Genomic DNA, 18,541 nt, shown 5'->3' with positions numbered 1-18,541 from the left:
CCGGTGAACTGAACCTTGATTTTTGTGCTGAAATATTGCACTTGGTTGTGACTCATGCACCATCTGCAAAACAAATGAACTCTATCCTATCGTTGACCCGTCAGGAGTTTCAGTTCTTACACTGAGCCAGGGTTCATTTTGTTTGTTCTTTAACTGATGGCAACACAGGAATCATATATTCAGTGTTTTGTTGTGACTACTTCAGTTCGCATATTATGCCTCCAGCAAGGTCAACTGCCACTTGTGGCTTTCTCTCTCTGGGGTTTCAACAAGCACACAAACCAGGACTTATCATGTCACTTTGTGCAGGAATGGCAATACATTTAAAATGTGTGACTTGCCATTCCCCTTTGGCTGGGTTATTCAGAATGTCCTGCAGACTATCATTGCAATGCGATGGTCATATGCCTGCTCTGTGGGCAGCTGGATCGGGTTTCTGGACTGCTGGTGTCCTCGTCTTGTTTTTAGCTCAGGAGGTTTGAGCTTAGACTGGATTTGAAACAGTTGGCAGGTTGTCCTGCAGTGGAGGTGAAAGATAGACCAGGGTGTTGCTTGCTAATGACCTCCTCCCATGTTCTGGAGAAATGGATGTCATTCAAGAACGCCAAGAGCATTTCAGCTCATTAAATGGGTCATAATGCTGTCCGGTGAGGCCGTGAAACACAAGCCGGTCCACTTTTTTAAACCTCTAGTCGTATTCAGGAATGGCAGTCAGACATGAAGCACATTTCATAACCAAATGTACCGGTTCCACAAACTGAGTCAGATTATTATCTATCAGCACAGATGACTCATCTGCATACCTCTGCTAGATGTCATCTGCTGCTGTGGTTTCTCTCTGAAACTGTGTCAAAGATGTATCGCCACACTTCTTTGCAGAAATAAAATGTAATTCTTTCTCCCTCAGCCACCCTCATTATAAACCCTTATTTGGTTTACCCCTCTATTGTCTTAGAAAAGAGCACCATGTCTAATTTCCGGTGTTTTTTGTTGTTGTTTTTTTCTTGCAGAAAACCCTAAAAAGAGAAGAAAACAACTCTGACGGGCAGCTGGACTTTGAAGAGTTTGTTCACTATCTGCAAGACTATGAGAAGGACCTGAAGCTTGTGGTGAAAAGCCTCAACAGGAGGAATGCAGGTATGAAGACCTGATGTGTCAGATTCATCTTTCTCTTTGTCGGTACTTCACCTACAGTGTGAGATACTTTTGTGTTTCTTACAAGCTGTCTTTGTTTCCTTTTTCAGGCCATGTTGATCCTAAAGAGTTCATGCAGTCTCTTCAGGACCTCGGTGTGCATATTTCCCCGCAGCATGCGGAGAAAGCCCTTCAGAGGTAAATTCATTCATCTATTTCATCCGCCGCAGATCTTGGTTGTTGAATTGAGGGGCTCAATATCTCACTTTTGTTTGTTTTTTCTTTTTTAAAGCATGGATAAGAATGGAATGATAACGATCGGCAGTAGCGACTGGAGCAACTACCCCATGGTGGACAAGACCGAGAATGTTCCTGAGATCATCCTCTACTGGAAGCACTCCACGGTGAGTTCAGTAGTCTGAACCCAAACCACCAAAAATACAGATGTAGAGACCAGCTGAGCTGAAACATTGGTGCTCTTTCACTATCAGAACCCAAACAGGGACGATCTGAATCATTCGTTTAACTTTTTGTGACAAAACTAATGTAGAAAGAACTGGAAAATTACACCTATTGTTATCGTATTATGGTGTTGCATCAATTTTCTTTCACGTACCGATAATTGTATCAGGGCATCCGATAATGGTATCACTTGAGCGGGAACTAATCAAAGTACAGAGGGCGTTCTTGTTGTTCTTGTGTGTGTGTGTGTGGGGGTGGGGGTGGGGTGATAAAAACAGGTCGACCGAAGAGCAAATTCCCTGAGAGGTTCCATCAGTACAAGTCGTGCGTCAGCAATTGAGCCCCTATTAAGCAATGAGAGGAATTGGTAGCATTCCGGGAGGATTACGTTGGAGGGATTTGTCTAGCTGTTATGTAAAAAGAGAGCAGTCGGAGCAGGTGGACGGACTGAAGCGATGGAGCGTGTGCTCCCTGCAGGAGGACGGAGTGATCTCGGCTGTTTTATGTCACGGCTGTCCAGCAGCCTCGAGGAAACTCTTGACGAGCTCTGAACCGGAGCTAAGAATAGAGCTGGAGGCCGAGCAAGACGCAGCCAAAATACTGATGAAACATTAGCTGAAGGGGTCATTTTAGTGTGCACAAACTCAAAGTTTTAATGAGCTGTGCAACTACAGGTTCAATGTCCTAGAGTGTCCCTACCAGGTGCCCCCTGATTATAAGAATAAATGGGCTCAATAGAATTATATTATGATGACGAATCAAATCTATAATGAACTGAATGAGCATTAAAACATGCTGAAAAATGTTGTATTGACAGAAGATTGTCATTCAGCTCGTTTTTCTGTGATTTAATTATGAATATCTGGCCGTAAACTATAGTTGAGACTCTGGTTAAAGGAGCCCTGAGATCCAGAGCTGCTGCTTTAGACATATCGATGTCTGCATTCTGCTCTTGACCTAGATCATTCTGTCTTCTGTTGCCTTTGGAGCCTCACTAACATTAAAGACTCAGATTTCAAAGCATGTGTCTACTGAAGTCTTGACCTCCACCTGCGGTTTCTGTGAAAACAAACCTGGTGCTCAGTGACAGTCACGTGGGTTGACAGTTACTGTGGCAGACATATGCAGAAGTTTTTATTGAAGATTTTATGCTGGTTAACTGGGTGTTTAGTTAGGAACAGGAGCTGGTGGAGGAGACAAATGAATAAAAACAAGAAGTTCTACTAAAACATCTTGTAGAAGTTGTCCACATGACTTTGACCTCCTCTGATCTGTTGTCTCTGGACAGGAAAGCTATAAAAGTTCTTCTTCCAATATAATTTTATTGTGTTTTTCATGATGTGCTCTTTACCCAATAATTCATGTTTTCTCTCACTCTTCTTGGCAGATATTCGATGTGGGTGAGAACCTGATGGTGCCTGATGACTTCACAGTGGAGGAGAAGCAGACCGGTATGTGGTGGAGGCACCTGGTCGCAGGTGGAGGAGCCGGAGCCGTTTCCAGGACCTGCACTGCTCCACTGGACCGTCTCAAAGTCATGATGCAGGTAAGACGAGACTCAAAAACTTTCACTGAGGTCTGAAGGGAAAGTATGGCTTGAGTTTCCAGGCCTTGGAGGGAGTTTGGGAACTTGTCAGCGTGTGAGGAAGGGGAAATTGTGGAAACTCTTATCTTTGCAGTAGAGAATTAGCATCAGTTTGTGGGGGGTTTGACCCAGTTGTCAGCTGTCTAGCTGTAATGTACATCGAGTGGAAACAGACCCAATCCTAAAAGTCAAATCAAGAGATTTAAACACTAAAAATCTATATTTTGCATCCTTGAGGGCACAATTAAGCTTCTTTCATAACTGCGAGTGGCACAATCGAGGAGAAACTTGAAAGCAGTTGCTCAAGACAGTTACCTAAGGACCATAAATAAGTTAATGTTTAACATTGTGCGTACGAGAGTGGGGGATGGGAGGGGGGGGGCAGGCACAGAGTCCAGGTGCTGATTAACAGTCAAAACCAGGCCACTCCGTCGACCGCACGTATCAGGTCGTCACATCCTTGACCGTGTCACCGCCATCAGCAGGACAAAGGTCTAACTGAGCAGATCCAGAATCTGTGTCAACGTCCCAGACGTGCGTCAGCCGCTGCGTGGAATGTCAACTTTGAGCCCCGATCGATTAGGAAATGTGTACTCTGGTTATTTAATTAAACTAACCTAGTTGGCCTAGTTTTTGGGAGCCATCAAATCTCCATAAAGTTTAATGATCGTGTCTAATTGACGACTTCTTCCTCCTCCAGGTGTACGGCACCAGAACCAACAACATGTGCATCATGACGGGGATGATGCAGATGATCAAAGAGGGCGGTATGAGGTCGTTGTGGCGAGGCAACGGAGTGAACATCATCAAAATCGCCCCCGAGTCAGCCCTCAAGTTCATGGCCTACGAACAGGTAGGACCAGCGACTTGTTTCTGTACCTCAAAATTTATAATTCATGGTGCTTTTTAAAAAAAAAAAAAGTTTTTGTGTAAAAATGCATTTTCTTTTCTCCAGATTAAACAATTAATCGGCAGTGAAAAAGGGACTCTGGGCATCATGGAGAGATTTGTAGCTGGATCTCTGGCTGGAGTGATCGCCCAGAGCACCATCTACCCCATGGAGGTGATTATCAGCTAAACTACATCTGCTTTTAAAAATATAAAAGGCCTCAGTAAGCTTTTTATATGAGAGTTCTCAAGACTTAACAGTTTTTCTCTGTCCCCCATAGGTCCTGAAAACCCGCCTCGCTCTGAGGACGACCGGTCAGTTCTCCGGTATCTCCGACTGTGCCAAGCAGATATTCCAGAGAGAAGGACTTGGAGCGTTTTATAAAGGCTACGTCCCCAACATGTTGGGCATCATCCCCTACGCAGGCATCGACCTGGCGGTGTACGAGGTGAGCAGTGAGCGTTGGGACACACACAGTTGTCTAATTAAAAACCACAACGGGTCTCTACTTTACAGTCTTTAGCTTTAATAACACTGAGGATTCTCATCTTGTTGCTGTCCCTCTTCAGACGTTGAAGAACAACTACCTGCAGCGGTACGGCATCAACGGCACCGACCCGGGCGTGATGGTCCTGCTGGCCTGCGGCACCGTGTCCAGCACCTGCGGTCAGCTCGCCAGTTACCCTCTGGCTCTGGTCCGCACCCGCATGCAAGCACAAGGTGAGCCCTAAATATACTGCACTGTGATATAATGCTTTTATATGTCTTAGCTTTTCATACACCCTGATTATACGACATGAAGTAGAGTTAAAAGGTTTCTTAAGGATGTAGCGGCTCCTTAAAGGACCACGCCTGTCTTTATGCTTCTGTGGTAAAGGGTTCATACCAGAAGACACATGATTCATTGTCAGTATTGACCTGATTATACTTGAGAAAGCCATTGCAATGAACAAGTAGTCAGGGAGATTAATCTGCCAATTATATATAGATTTAAGTGAGCGATTGTTTGCTTTATAAATCAGAAAACAATGTCCTACGACCTATTGTGACGCTGACATTTCGTGATCTCAACCAACAGTTCAAAACCCTAAAAGATTGCTTGAAAAATGACTGAAACCATCTAAAAATAATAGATTTTTTTTGTCAATTAATTAATTGTTCCTCTAATTTAAGTCAGGAGAAACCAGGGAGCTCCTCTCACATTTTGTTTTTGTTTTTTCGCGGTAGTATTTCTCACACCAAGTGTAACCTTTTTGTATTTTTTAAATCTTTACAGCTGCGATCGAGGGCAGCCAGCAGGTGACGATGTCGGGTCTCTTCAGGCAGATCCTGCAGACCGAGGGCCCGACGGGGCTCTACAGGGGCCTGGCCCCCAACTTCCTCAAAGTCATCCCGGCCGTCAGCATCAGCTACGTGGTGTACGAGCGCCTGAAGACGCATCTGGGAGTCAAATCACGCTGAAACTCAACCCGACTGTCATTGTCTTCAATTCCCAACCCCCCATGCTCTCCCAGGGCTCATGCTAGGTAATCCCAGGGACCGTTAGGGGTTCATGGAGCGATCTCATTCTGTGAATGTCGGCTGACGAAACGCGAGAAAGGAAACTGAACACTGGAAAGGTGAAGGATATGAACTCTGTGAGCTCAGGTTGTTGGGAGTGTGACTGCTGCTATTTATGTTTGTTTTTTTGTTTTTTTTAAAGAAGTTGTGTCGACAGACAATGAAACAACAAATGTGAGTGATTTATGTAAATCGAGGACCAAGTGTTTTTCGTCTTCCTGTCATTTTGAGTTTTGGTGTCTGAGCAAACACTCTGTTTTTGTTTGTGTCTCATGTTGGCGTGACATTGTAAACTTAAAGTGAATCTATATTTTTTTTAAGATGCATCACCAGCAATCGTGTTGCGCAACTCCACGAAAAACAACTCATTCATGCAGAGTACTTTATTATTATTTTTACACGGCAGATATAGCATTAATATTCTCTTTGAGAAGTTTTATTATAAACTGTTCTGCCTATGAGAAGAAATGATTGTTCCTAATACGAGAGGATTTTTGCACACGTGAGTTTGATTTTCTCTTCAGCCCCCCCGACATGAAAGAATGAATGAACAGGATTTTCTGAGTATTTATTTTATCCGTCCTGTATTTATTATTTTTACTGTTGAGTAGAGTGGAGGTTCAATGCTGAATGTTTCCTGTCTGAAGAGCCAAATGTGTGATTTGATATAAAGAAATGCAGTTATTGTTGTATTCAGGTGGGTGGGGGGGGGGGGGGTAACGGATAACAGCCTTAACATGTGGCTATGAAACAGTAAAAGAAGTTGTCTGGTGACATGTTGAAAACTAGTTTGGAGTTTGTACTTAAGTCACTGTGGCTCTGTTGGAGACACTGAAAAATATATTTCAAGTTTCAGATTATATCTGTTGACGTGTGTAGATGGGGGTTTTTTTTGCCCAATTTTTCTTCTTTTTTTAAAGGTATAAATGTCTTAATGTTCACCTCAGGTTTAAGGGCAAATGTTTGCTCAACTCACAGAAGAGCACACAGTTCTCCTTTCACAACATTTATACGTTGAAAAAGACGGGCGACTTTAAATGCACTTTAATTAATGCTGGAAAAGGGTTCCGCATGAACGTCAGATCGATCCAGGTATTAAGATTTAATTCTTTTGTAAAGAATGAGTTTTAGTCTTGTTTTAATGGACCACTTTGATGCAAAATAAATGCAAATTCTTGTAATGCTGAGTCTCTGATCTCTTCCTTTTTAGATGTAAAAGTTGTGTGATTCTGTACAAAACACTTTATTATCACAACGTCTAAGTCTGTAGATAGACTGCAGAGCCAAGATGTTTATTTTTTGTCTTTTTGTTTTTATATATATATATATATATATATATATATATATATCACACACACAGTGATTAGGAGTTATACAATAGATTTTCTATATTAAAAGTTATTTCACATTAATGCTATTGGATACATGGAGTAATTAAAATAAATGCAAATTAACTGAACAAACCCTTCTAGTCTTAAAATGCTTTGCTTAAAACAAGTGATTATGTGGAGACTGTCTCTTGCTATTTAAAAATGTCTACTTACTAAACTGCTTTAGTTGCTCCTGACACAAGCAATTTAGTAAAAATGTCTAAAATATTTCAGTACATTTAAATTATTTTGTGACCATCGTTACGTTCTTTCATTGTGGAGATTATATGTAAACACAAACACTTTAAACAGGGTGGATTAGACCCTGAGTTGTAAAGTGTTGTTATATAACACAAATTGACGTCAGTGGTTGAAAGTAACTAAGAACATTTACTTAGTTAAAGTACTTGTACTCAAGTATTTCTTTTTATGTTACTTTATACATCTAGTCCACTATGTCTCAGAGGTAAATGTACTTTTTATAACTTAAGTTACTAACATGGAACTAAAACATCAAACATTAAAGGAACCTGAATTTCTTAACATATTGTATTTATTAATAAATCATTAAGGCGGCTTTAATTCTCCATGGTGGTGGTTATTATACATCATATGGATTAACTATTAATATAACTCGTTTGACTTTTCTTCCGCGCATACTTCAGTTCGCCTATTTCTGCCTTCGCAGGCTTCCGTACCAAAACACGGAAGAGCAGACATCAGGATGGATGATAAAGAACCAGAGAAAACAAATATAAAATACGCATTTATTTCTGTTATTAGCTACATGATAACTTTATAAACTACGTATGTGATTAACTAACATAGTTAAGATGTATTTGATTTTTATATTTTTTGATTTAATGTCGTAAAACCACTATGGGATGTTGTTGCTAACGAGGCTAGCTAGTTAGCAGCGGTGCTAAAAGAAGGTATTTAAAATGGTCCAGAACATGTTCCGGACCGGGTTTCTGGTTCGGGCCTCACACACCCTGCTCACGTGGGTCATAACACTCATACTGTTCCTGCACAACACCGGTAAGTTCAATCAAAATGTATTTATTCACTGTTTAGTTAGTTTATTTAATATTATTCTATTTTATTGTATACATTTTGCATTTTTATACTCAATATTTGTAATTATTTACTCTGTTACTTTGATTGCTTACCTGTACCATAATTGCTGCTGTAGCGAACAAATGTTATTAATAAAGTATCTATCTATCTATCTATCTATAGAACTATCTATTTATATAACTATCTATCTATCTATCTATCTATCTATCTGTCTAACCCATGCTGGAGAAACACTCTCCACATGTAAAAGTATGCAAGTATAATCAGGAAAATATACTTAAAGTATTACAAGCAAAAATACTCAATTCTTTAAAATGGATTTACTGTAAATAATTCAAATTTAAAAGCAGTAAATATCTACATTTGTGAAGCTACATTCATACATTTGACTTCAACTACGGGCTAAGTAGTTGCTAATTTGACTTTTCTGTCATTTGTTTCAGCTATCAGGTAGCTTGATTTATACCAAAAGCATCATATCTTAGAAGATCTATGTGTGTGTGTTGTGTTCACTAAAGCTGTCAGATAAATGCAATGCAGTACAAAGTACAATATTTCTGTCTGAAATGTAGTAAAGTAGAAAGTTGCCTGAAACGAACTCTCGTAAAACACTTGATTTTACATTTTCCATTATGTAATAACGTCTCTTATTAGAACCCATCTGGGTTATTCTCAGACTCATTTTTTTAAAACCACAGTAGACATTACTAACTTATTTTTTCACAACCAAAGTAGTAAAATTGGTGGCGGACCCCTTTTTAATATGAACATCATCCTGGTGTTTGGTTATTGTAATATTATACGCTCTTTTGTGTGTGTGTGTGTGTGTGTGTGTGTGTGTGTGTGTGTGTGTGTGTGTGTGTGTGTGTGCGCAGATTTGCGTAAGTGTGAGGAGCGAGGAGAGCTGCTGCTGCCGGTTCTCTTCTTCCTGCTGGTCATGCTGTCGGTGCTCTTGTACTTTGCTGTTTCCTTAATGGACCCTGGCTTCGTTCTCACTGACACTGTTAAGGTGAGATAAACTGAAACAAAACCCATGTCACATAGAACCAAGCAGACACAGATCACACCATGAAAAATAAATGTGTATTTCTGTTTATTGCAATGTATTGGTTACTGTTCAGCAGATAAATCCCAGGTCTCAAATTCTGGAGCTTTCCACCATCAAAAAACAAACAACTCTTTGTGTTTTCAGCGACATGACGATGTGATAATAATGCAACTGTGACAAAGATGTCTACCACAATGGAACATCTTGTCTCCCGATCACACGTTTTATAGTCTGTGGAAGTTCATTTTCTTAGCTTCTTAGTAGGGAGGAGCTAATCTAGAAACATATATTTATAGAAACTATGTTTTTGTCAAATGTGTAGTACAATGAGTGTATAGTCCTCTATGTAAAGGTCCCAGTGTTGGTATGTGTGTGTTCTCCTGTGACCCATGTCCGTCTGTGTTGTGTTCAGGGTTCAAATGAGGAAATGGAGTCGATGATTCCTCAGTCTTCGACCCCTCGGCTGCGGCGCTGTGGATACTGCCTGCTGCAGGTAAACCAGCTGCTGCCAACTCAAACTCTGTGAACTGAAATCTGAAATCCAACTCCAGTTTGTGGTTGACACGTCTGCGTAGTCACGTGTTCGTAAACGTGACTACACGTGACTCGTACACGTGACTCCAACTTGTCGAGCTTGAACACAGATCTTCTTTTTCTCGTTGCTGTGTTTTTACACACGCGTTATATTCTCCTAATGTGTTTGTATTTATATTGGGGTTTTATTCATTTGTTTTTGTAGTAATAATGCAGCTTTGGTAACACTCTGTCCGACAACATGTTCAATATGGTGGAACATTGAGTTCAATCAGTATTTTGACACATTGCTTGTATCCATTATATCCACTGCTCCACTCTGAGGGGTTTAACTTGTAGCACCCCCCCCCCCCCCCCCCCCCCCTCTTTCTTTTTTGAGCAGCAGCCAATGAGAGCGAAGCATTGTCAGACGTGTAAGCGCTGCGTCCGTCGCTTCGACCACCACTGCCCCTGGATCGAGAACTGCGTGGGAGAGAGGAACCACCGCTGGTTCATCGTCTACCTGCTGGTGCAGCTTCTCGCTCTGCTGTGGGCGGTCCACATCGCTCTGTACGTCTTTAAGATAAATGTCCTCATCTGGTGGACGGCAGGCCGCACTGTGGCTCAGTGAGAAATGATCACATGGTGACAGAGCACTCTGTTCTGGAGGTTTATCGCTGCAACATCAGGTCGAATTAGGAAACATGTTAATTTAATTGATTAATCTCTGTTTACGTTTGGTAAACCGACGCTTTAATGAGTTGCTCAGGTACGATTTCAAAGTTCAAGCGATCCTCATTTTAGATATCGATCCAGCAGGCTTATATAGTATATTTGATAATCAGCCCACTGGTTGGATTAAACCTCGGTGAGTAGAGCTAGAGAACAAGATGATTAACAGAGGAGGAAAGCATGAGAAGAAAAACCTCACAAAGTAATCAGACTTTCCTCTAATCTTGGCCCCTCTTTTTCTCACAAATTACTTTAAAGCTTTAGATATTAGATATTCAAATGTAGCCGTGTCAGAGCAGGTAGACGTGTTATCTACCTGGTGATTAGTGGTCCTAAGAGCTTCCTTTTGAATGGTGCAGGGCAAAAAGGTTTGGGAACAGCTGGTCTAAGTGACAAGAAGTTAGCATATGAGTTTCTCCAGATGCTGGGATGAGGGGACATGATTTGGAAATAGCCAGCAGCAGGACTTTACCGTTATTATAAGTGGGTATAGTGCAGCTAATTTAAAGGTTAGTTATGCTAACCAGCTAACTACAGGTAACTTGCTAATGTGCACTTTGTCTTCAAGATACAGTAAGTGCTAAGAAAGAATAGTAATTGTGAGGTTTTTCAGACTTAATGACTGTAAATCTAATCTAAATGATAATGAATGAATGTATAGATCTGCGTTAAATCCACAGAAGAAAAGGTCTTAGTATAATCTGGGACACTTTGCATTGAGTATTGCCATTGTTCATATCATTATTTAATATTAAAATAATAATAGTATTTGTCCTAACACTATCTTCCAGGTCTGGCATCTCCCCCAGTGTCTCATGGGAGCCGTGGTTCAGAGCAAATGGGTTCCTGCTGGCGGCGCTGGCCGTCGTTGGTGTTTTCTCCCTGGTGGTGGTGCTGCTGCTGGGCTGCCACCTCTACCTGGTCTCCGTCAACTGCACCACCTGGGAGTTCATGTCGCGCCACCGGATCTCCTACCTGAAGAACTGCGGCGACGAGCAGAACCCGTTCGACCGCGGGGTCGTCTGCAACCTGTGGGATTTCTTCTGCGCCTGCAGGACGGTGGTGTGGGAGCAGACGTACGACAGAAACACGCCCAATTCTGTCTGAACCTCCAACAGGACGAACACTTTCAGGGAGAGCAAACCACTTTTTAACCTCAGTAGCAGAGATTTAAATTGTTTTATGTTTCCTTTTGAGTAACAGTTTACAACTGAAGTGGACCAAAAACTACCTGTTTGACACACAGACTTTAAACCAATTACAGCATTCAAGCTGGTTATAGTTTGCAAATTTGTACCAAATTTTTGATACAGATAAAACATGATACGTTGCTTTACTGGCTTTTGAGTACAAACACATTTTTACAGTGTCGGCCTGTTTTTTAGTGGTTCCACCACTTTGACACCTCAAAAGCTATCGAATGGACTGCAGACGTTCATGTTCTTTGGCTTAGGGCTGTCCCCAAATCACAAGTCTTTTTTTAAGTCGAAAAAGTGAGGGTCATCATGTATTTTTCATACTTAATAGTCATCTGATGCTATAGTAATGCTCTGAATATCAAATAGAGTACCTAGAAGTAAGAATTTTACTTTTACCTGAAACAGAGTGTTTCTATACTACTTTTATTTAGTAAATATCTGATAAACTTCTTCCACCGCAGGTGATTTTCTGTCCTTCAGTATTTCCAGATAGTTCCTGAATATTCACTTAAAAAGATAGTTCATATTTTTTGAAGTGGGGGTTGTATGAGGTATTTTATTTTATTCTAGACACCTAAAAGAATAAACATCAGTTTAAGTGTACGTTACATTTAGAATATTTTCTTTACCTTGCTGTCAGACAGACCTTTATGACGGAGGAGCTGAAGCTGTTATCTTTGATCTCTTCAAAGCCACCAGACTCCATTCACAAAAACATAAATTTTACCTCTCAGAACACGGTGTAGTTGCTGGTCGTTAGTTTGGATTCCCCAAAATCAAACAAACAAACTCCAACCTCTATATGTAATACACTGACCACGGATAAGTACCTCATACAACCACACTTGGACCGAGAGCAGTTTGGAGGCTTTTTTTTGCTTATTCATTTTTAATAACTAGAGACCCTTTTCTGACTAAAGTATGTTTTGAACATCACTGGATTTTGTACACAAAACTGAACAGTTATGAGGTGATATTTAAGTCCACAAACACAGAAATGCATTTTACTAAAAAACTGTATTTTCAGGCAGTTCTGTTGATTGAAAGAAACAAAAACTACTCTGTCTTTTTCTCTCAGGTGTGGTCACCACATTCTCTTCTGTAAATGTCTCTGTTGCCTCATGAGAGCGGTGACCTCCACAATACAACACTAATGGCCTTTATGTCTTGTGCCTTTGGTTTATTTATTATGTTTTACTGTTAACATTCTTTTTTCAATAATTACATTTTTAGATAATCGTCACAATTATTTTACAACTTTTTAGTTTACTGTATTTGTTCTGTTTGTATTTATTGACAACAAGAGTACATTAAAACACTGATGATATGCATGTTGTTGTCGAGTTCTTCTGTACAGACTGACATTCCTCGTCAGGGTGCTTCACATACATACATACATACACATATATATAAATACAGTACTGACACATAAGTAACATGTAATATTCAGCAGCATAAACTTAAAGTGCTACAGCAGCTAAATGAACGCCGGCTGCTTATATTTTATTCATAAAGCCTTCACCAAAGCCAGTGGAGGGGTTCAGTGTCTTGCTCAGAGACACTTCAGCAGAACATACTGTGTTTTTTTTTTAACCTTTCAGTTTCAGGACAGGCTTCCTATTTGTTTAGAGAGCAACTTAACACCCTGTTACAACTTAAAGCCAAATCAGAGCTCTGGACCAGGCGGCAACCTCCGGTTCTGCCGAGTGAAGCTGATGCGGAAGTGCCTTAAAACTGTATTCTCTCTACTGTCCATCAGGGGGCGACTCCTCTGGTTGTATAGAAGTCTATGAGAAAATGACTCTACGTCTCTCTTGATTTATTACCTCAGTAAACATTGTAAACATGAGTTTATGGTCTCAATCTCTAGTTTCAAGTCGTCTTCAATACAGCATGATGTTCATTTAGTAAATTATGCATCCATTTCCATTTAGAGTCAAACAGACCATAAAGCAGGGTATGATTTAGTATGCTTTATGAGTAATCCAAGATGGCGACGGCAAAATCGCAGAACTCAAGGCTTCATAACATCAGTCCACAAACCAATGGGTGACGTCCCGATGACTACGTCCATTTCTTATATATAGTCCATGCTCTTGACAAATAATTTCTCCCTCTTCATGGAAGTCAATAAATGACAAAATGAGCGAGAGCTCAGGCTCCGAACTGTAATTTGTGCATGAGTGACGACAAAACCGTGATTGATGAATTGAAAGATGAGTTGTTTAAACGTTTAAGCAAACAGTATGGCTTCTCTTGGCTTGCTATGAACAAAGTTGCTCGTTCTCGTTGGTGCTCAAATTTGTCTTGTCCTCACACTTTTGTCGTCTGTAAACACTTCCATACAGTTTGTTTTGTCTTAGTCTTAATTAGTGTAGTTGTTTACACTGGAGGCCAAAAGCTTGTGTTTGAAGTATGTGTAACTGCAACCTAACCTACTTTCTGTGGCACAATCTCTCATCTCTTTCCAAATTCCAACTCCAAACAAGAAATACTTGCACAATTACAGCTCAAAGACTCCTGGATGACGGTATGTAATCCAACCTGCGTTTCCAGCGTCCTTGGCAGTCGGTTATAACTTTCCAAACTGACCCAATTTGACATGACATTGTCTTGTACTTGTGGGGCGTGGAGTACAAGGAAATGTCACAGATTTCTGTTGATCTAGATAACAGATTTACTCAATATTTATCTCGAAAAAAAAAGACAAAGAACTGCTGTGAACAATAAATACAGGGACAAAGTCAACTAATAGTACAATAAAAATGACTGTACATATAAATTACTAACTCTTAAAAGTAGATTTGGTGTTAAGTTGCTCTATAAAGTCCCCTATCTAATTCTAGTGCCCAATAGTTCCCCAAGCTCTCTCCTTATTGTGTTATAACCGAGCTGAAAGGAAATATTGGGGATTTCTTGGGTGCACTTGGCCATCTTTCGTCCCTGTCACTCCTCTTCTTTTATTGCACTGACATCATAAGAGCTTTAGTATCACAGAATATGATTTGCTACATACAAAATACAGATATTTTTCTTACTATTATGGCTATGTTAGGTTCTCTATGGCTTCTCTTTTTTTATATATATATATCGCTAGCATTTACAGGATTTCTAGTGCACAAGTTCACCACGGTGCCATGCACTTCTACTGTTGTAACGGAAAAACAGTTGGCCAGGTGGAGACTGATATGTGAATGCGTCTTTGCTTTACGAGGGAAGGACTTGACGAGTACATTAAACATTTCCTATGCTTTAAAAAACTTGTCACCAGAAATTGGGTTAGCTTCTTGTTTCATTTCATTTGGTCAAGGCAGTGGGCGAAGCCTGTCACAGTGATGCATAGAAATGGCAGCACAAACTGTACCTAAGGATAAATATATCGTAAATAAATATATAATAAGCAAAGGCCACAAAGCAAGCTGGATATCTCCAACACTCAGGATGCTTGAAGAGGCTACGGCTGGTTATTAGTGGTAATAATTCGATTTATATGTTTATTTCAAATGGCGATAATGTTTTAACTTTAAAAGTAAATTCAGTACATGAGATTGAGTTTAAGTTTAGCTGATCCCAATTATTTAACTAGTTCACCGTTATTTAGCTGTTTTTATGTCTTTATGTAATGTTTTCTAAGATGGTTCTACAATGTAGTCTTGAAGAAACAATATTTTAATAGTCAAAATGATAAATTTCATAACCATAAAATTAGTATCAGTTAGCATTAACGTTAGGCAAGTACATTTAATTTGTCTTGACTAATGCTAACTGTTATGGTTTAAGTAGTGTAAGTCAAATGCATTTTATTTGACGTGAATAATGCTAATAGCTATGGTTGCAGTAATAGCAGCTAGCATTACTTAAGTAGCCTAACTTTTATCTAACATGACTAATACTAACTGCTGTGGTTTAAGTAGTAGCAGTTAGCATTAGTAAAGTAGTCCAACTTGTATCTAACATGACTAATGCGAACTGCTATGGTTTAAGTAGTAGCAGTTAGCATTAAGTCACTTTTATCTAACAAGACTAATGCTAACTGCCATGGTTTAGGTAGTAGCAGTTAGCATTAGTTAAGTCACTTTTATCTAACATGACTAATGCTAAAAGCTATGGTTTATGTATCAGTTACTGTTAGTCAAGTACATTTTATTTGACATGACTAACACTAACAGCTATGGTTTCAGTAGTAGCAGTTGGCATTAGTTAAGTAACCTAACTTTCATCTAACATGACTAATTCTAATAGTTATGGTTTCAATGGTTGCAGTTAGCGTTAGCATAAGAATATTAGCAGTGACTTAGTTTCCTAGCTAGTTTAGCTAGCGGTGTAGTTATTATAGCCAGTAAGAGTTAAAATTGTTAAAGTTTTGGGGTAGTAACTATTACGACCCGAACAATCACGGATCTTTATCAATATATGCTTTAAATTAAAAAAATGTAACACCATATGAATTTGTTGTTTAAAGAATTGTGACAGAGATATTTAGGCCTACAGCGTTTGACATTTTGCTTATTGGCTGACACACTTGCCAATACAGATAAATCTGCTTATCTGCACTCTATTAATATTAATAAATGCAGTTCATAGCTCTGCAATAAATTCAAATTTGGTGATTTTCTGGGACTTTCAGAGGTGTTTTAGACGATTGATTTAAATCTTTTGGTTTGCTTTAATGAAATTTTCCATCAAGTGTCTTTCAGTCAGTGTCGTTCCTCTTTGCACTGTTGTAGTTTTCCAATGTGATTTTAAGTTGTCACGATCCATCAGACATTTCCTTTTACCACACCAGATAATTACGTAAAAGTCACAAATGATGCACCATCAACTGAGGCAACCACAACTGCTGGTGCACTGCACTGCAAGTGAATACAACTCAGCATTAAAGTATGCGTTAACTTTCAGAGAGGCATGACAATCATAATTTAATACATTTATGTGGCAACATAAGGCATCTCACAGACTCCTACAGAGTCCAGGCAGTAGCTGCCTAAACTACTGGGTGTATCCGGTGCAAAAGTTGGAACGTTATGTAGTGAAGCAAGAGGAAAAGTGACGGAAATTATGACGTCAAACGCAGGAACACTGTATGCATGCAGAGGCTCATCAATACTGACTGAAAGACAGGATGTTTCCTAAACTTCAACCTCAAAAATGAATAACTTAATACATCTCTTGACAGTCTTAACAATAAATACCTAGTTGGAGCTTTACGAAATGTACCGCACTGCCATTGTAATTTAAGATTTAGTTATTCAGTACCGGAGTATTGAAATTAAACATTAATGAGTAATAAATATGTGGTGATAATGATATAAGCTCTTCAAGCATCCTGTATCTGTTTGTACAACATTTCACCTGACCAGATCTCTTAAATAAATTCTTAATAGCAGGAACAGGTGAGTTGTATTACTGCTGGAACAGTGACAACAAAGCTTGACTCTCTACAGAGAATATAAAGGGTTATAATCACTTTCTTTTGCTCTGTTAAAAACAAAACAAATAAAGAAGATGCTGCCTGGTTTATTCGATCAGCTGCCGATCGGATGGTGGTGAGAACAGTCAGCAAAATCAGCCATTGGATCGTCCTGTTTGAAAATGGTTGAGCTGCAGAAATACTCAAAGTGTTCGTTTAGTTGGTGGTGCTTTCAAGACCAGGGTGGGAAACCTTCTTTAGTTGTGGAAATAAATATAAGTACTCTTACTCAAATATTTATATTTTAATATACGTTTTAGAGTGTTTCCATTTCATGCTACTTCACTTATACTGCATTTGTCTGACAGCTTTAGTTACTTTGCATATTGACATTAATAATACAAAATATAAATCAACTTATAAATTATGATGTATTATTATAGTTTAATCTACCCTGAAATACTTCAAATGAGCTCACAGCTGCAACATTAAAGTGATAAATACATCAATAATTATAATCCAGTAATATATATATAGTTTCTTAAATGGGCCATTCTGTATAATGAGTACTTTTAGTGCTTTTTATGCAAATAATTTAATAATTTAATAATACATTTTAAGCTACCACCAGCAGTCAATTAGCTTAGCTTAGCACAAAGACTGGAAACGGGGGGAAACAGCTAGCGGGGGCTTAGCTAGACTAGCTAATTGGCCCCCTAATTGGTCCAGTCTTTGTGCTAAGCTAAGCTAACCAGTAGCCTTGTGTTTACCGGTATCAATCTTCTCATCTACTGTAACTCTCAGCAAGAAAGGAAATAAGACTAATTCCTAAAAAGTTGAAATGTTCCTTTAATCTGTCCTTTTTTTTAATGAATCAATTAAGTCTATAAACTCCAAAACTATGACGGCCAGCGGCCATTACAAGTTACCATAAAGTGAGTTTGTAAAGAAGTTTACTCATGTCACATTAGTGGTTGTAATGAACAATGTTCTTGCTAAAAGGCTCAACATTTCATCTTTTAATTCAAATAAATAACTAATCAAAGGAGCTAGCACTTTAACTATTTTACTTTGCATTTATACGTAAAAGATGACACTTGGTCCTCTGAAGTAGACAAACTTTCTCGGCCACAAACTAAATTGTCCCACCCTGGTCCTTCTTTCAGCTCGTCCTTCATCCATGCAAGGCGCAGAAGTCGAAGTCTGCGAAGGCTTCCTGCTGCTCGGCGGAGAGGACGAAGGGTTTGGAGGGAGGCGACATGATCGGCTGGAGTCGAGTGAACTCGCTGTCAAAGTTGCCGACGTCCATCGACTCTTTGATTGACGGCAGGAAGGGCGGCTTCACTTTCTTGGCCAGAAGGGCTTCCCAGTCAATGGTCTGAAAGATGAAGGTGTCATCATGTCACAAAGCTGGAAACAGGCTGTTTGTTCTTTTTAGAGGCAAACATATGATGATCTTATAGAATATGATGCATTGATGTAGATTAAACTAAACAACAGGATATAAAGGAGTCACAATGCAACATACATATTAATGCAGCAGAATATTAATCCATTAATCA

The 18,541-nt window shown here is 39.5% G+C and overlaps 3 protein-coding genes across 3 annotated transcripts in view; 2 read left to right on the top strand and 1 right to left on the bottom strand.

The window, feature by feature from the left end:
- Positions 1–6,811, top strand: part of slc25a25a (solute carrier family 25 member 25a) — a 7,963-nt gene extending 1,152 nt beyond the window's left edge. Inside the window, exons 2-10 of the mRNA XM_068720898.1 lie at positions 1,011–1,137; positions 1,245–1,332; positions 1,427–1,538; positions 2,984–3,142; positions 3,882–4,034; positions 4,137–4,244; positions 4,351–4,518; positions 4,640–4,790; positions 5,347–6,811. Of these exons, the coding sequence (XP_068576999.1) occupies positions 1,011–1,137; positions 1,245–1,332; positions 1,427–1,538; positions 2,984–3,142; positions 3,882–4,034; positions 4,137–4,244; positions 4,351–4,518; positions 4,640–4,790; positions 5,347–5,531 (1,251 nt within the window). The 3' untranslated portion in view covers positions 5,532–6,811. The remainder of the gene's footprint in view (positions 1–1,010; positions 1,138–1,244; positions 1,333–1,426; positions 1,539–2,983; positions 3,143–3,881; positions 4,035–4,136; positions 4,245–4,350; positions 4,519–4,639; positions 4,791–5,346) is intronic.
- A 908-nt stretch (positions 6,812–7,719) lies between these two features.
- On the top strand, positions 7,720–12,900 carry zdhhc12a (zinc finger DHHC-type palmitoyltransferase 12a). The gene is made up of 5 exons (XM_068720784.1): positions 7,720–8,038; positions 8,953–9,086; positions 9,538–9,618; positions 10,042–10,208; positions 11,162–12,900. The coding sequence occupies exons 1-5, from the start codon at positions 7,942–7,944 to the stop codon at positions 11,475–11,477; spliced, it is 795 nt and encodes a 264-aa protein (XP_068576885.1). The 5' UTR covers positions 7,720–7,941; the 3' UTR covers positions 11,478–12,900.
- LOC137879855 (serine/threonine-protein kinase N2-like) overlaps positions 12,887–18,541 on the bottom strand; it is a 30,481-nt gene continuing 24,826 nt past the window's right edge. The window contains exon 20 of the mRNA XM_068720786.1: positions 12,887–18,357. Coding sequence (XP_068576887.1) covers positions 18,154–18,357 — 204 coding nt within the window. The 3' untranslated portion in view covers positions 12,887–18,153. The remainder of the gene's footprint in view (positions 18,358–18,541) is intronic.

Source organism: Cebidichthys violaceus, unplaced genomic scaffold (genome assembly GCF_023349555.1).
Source record: "Cebidichthys violaceus isolate CVI_PGR_0920_01 unplaced genomic scaffold, fCebVio1.0.p SCAF_26, whole genome shotgun sequence".
Classification (NCBI taxonomy): Eukaryota; Metazoa; Chordata; class Actinopteri; order Perciformes; family Stichaeidae; genus Cebidichthys; species Cebidichthys violaceus.
This window is presented reverse-complemented; position numbering and strand designations above follow the sequence as displayed.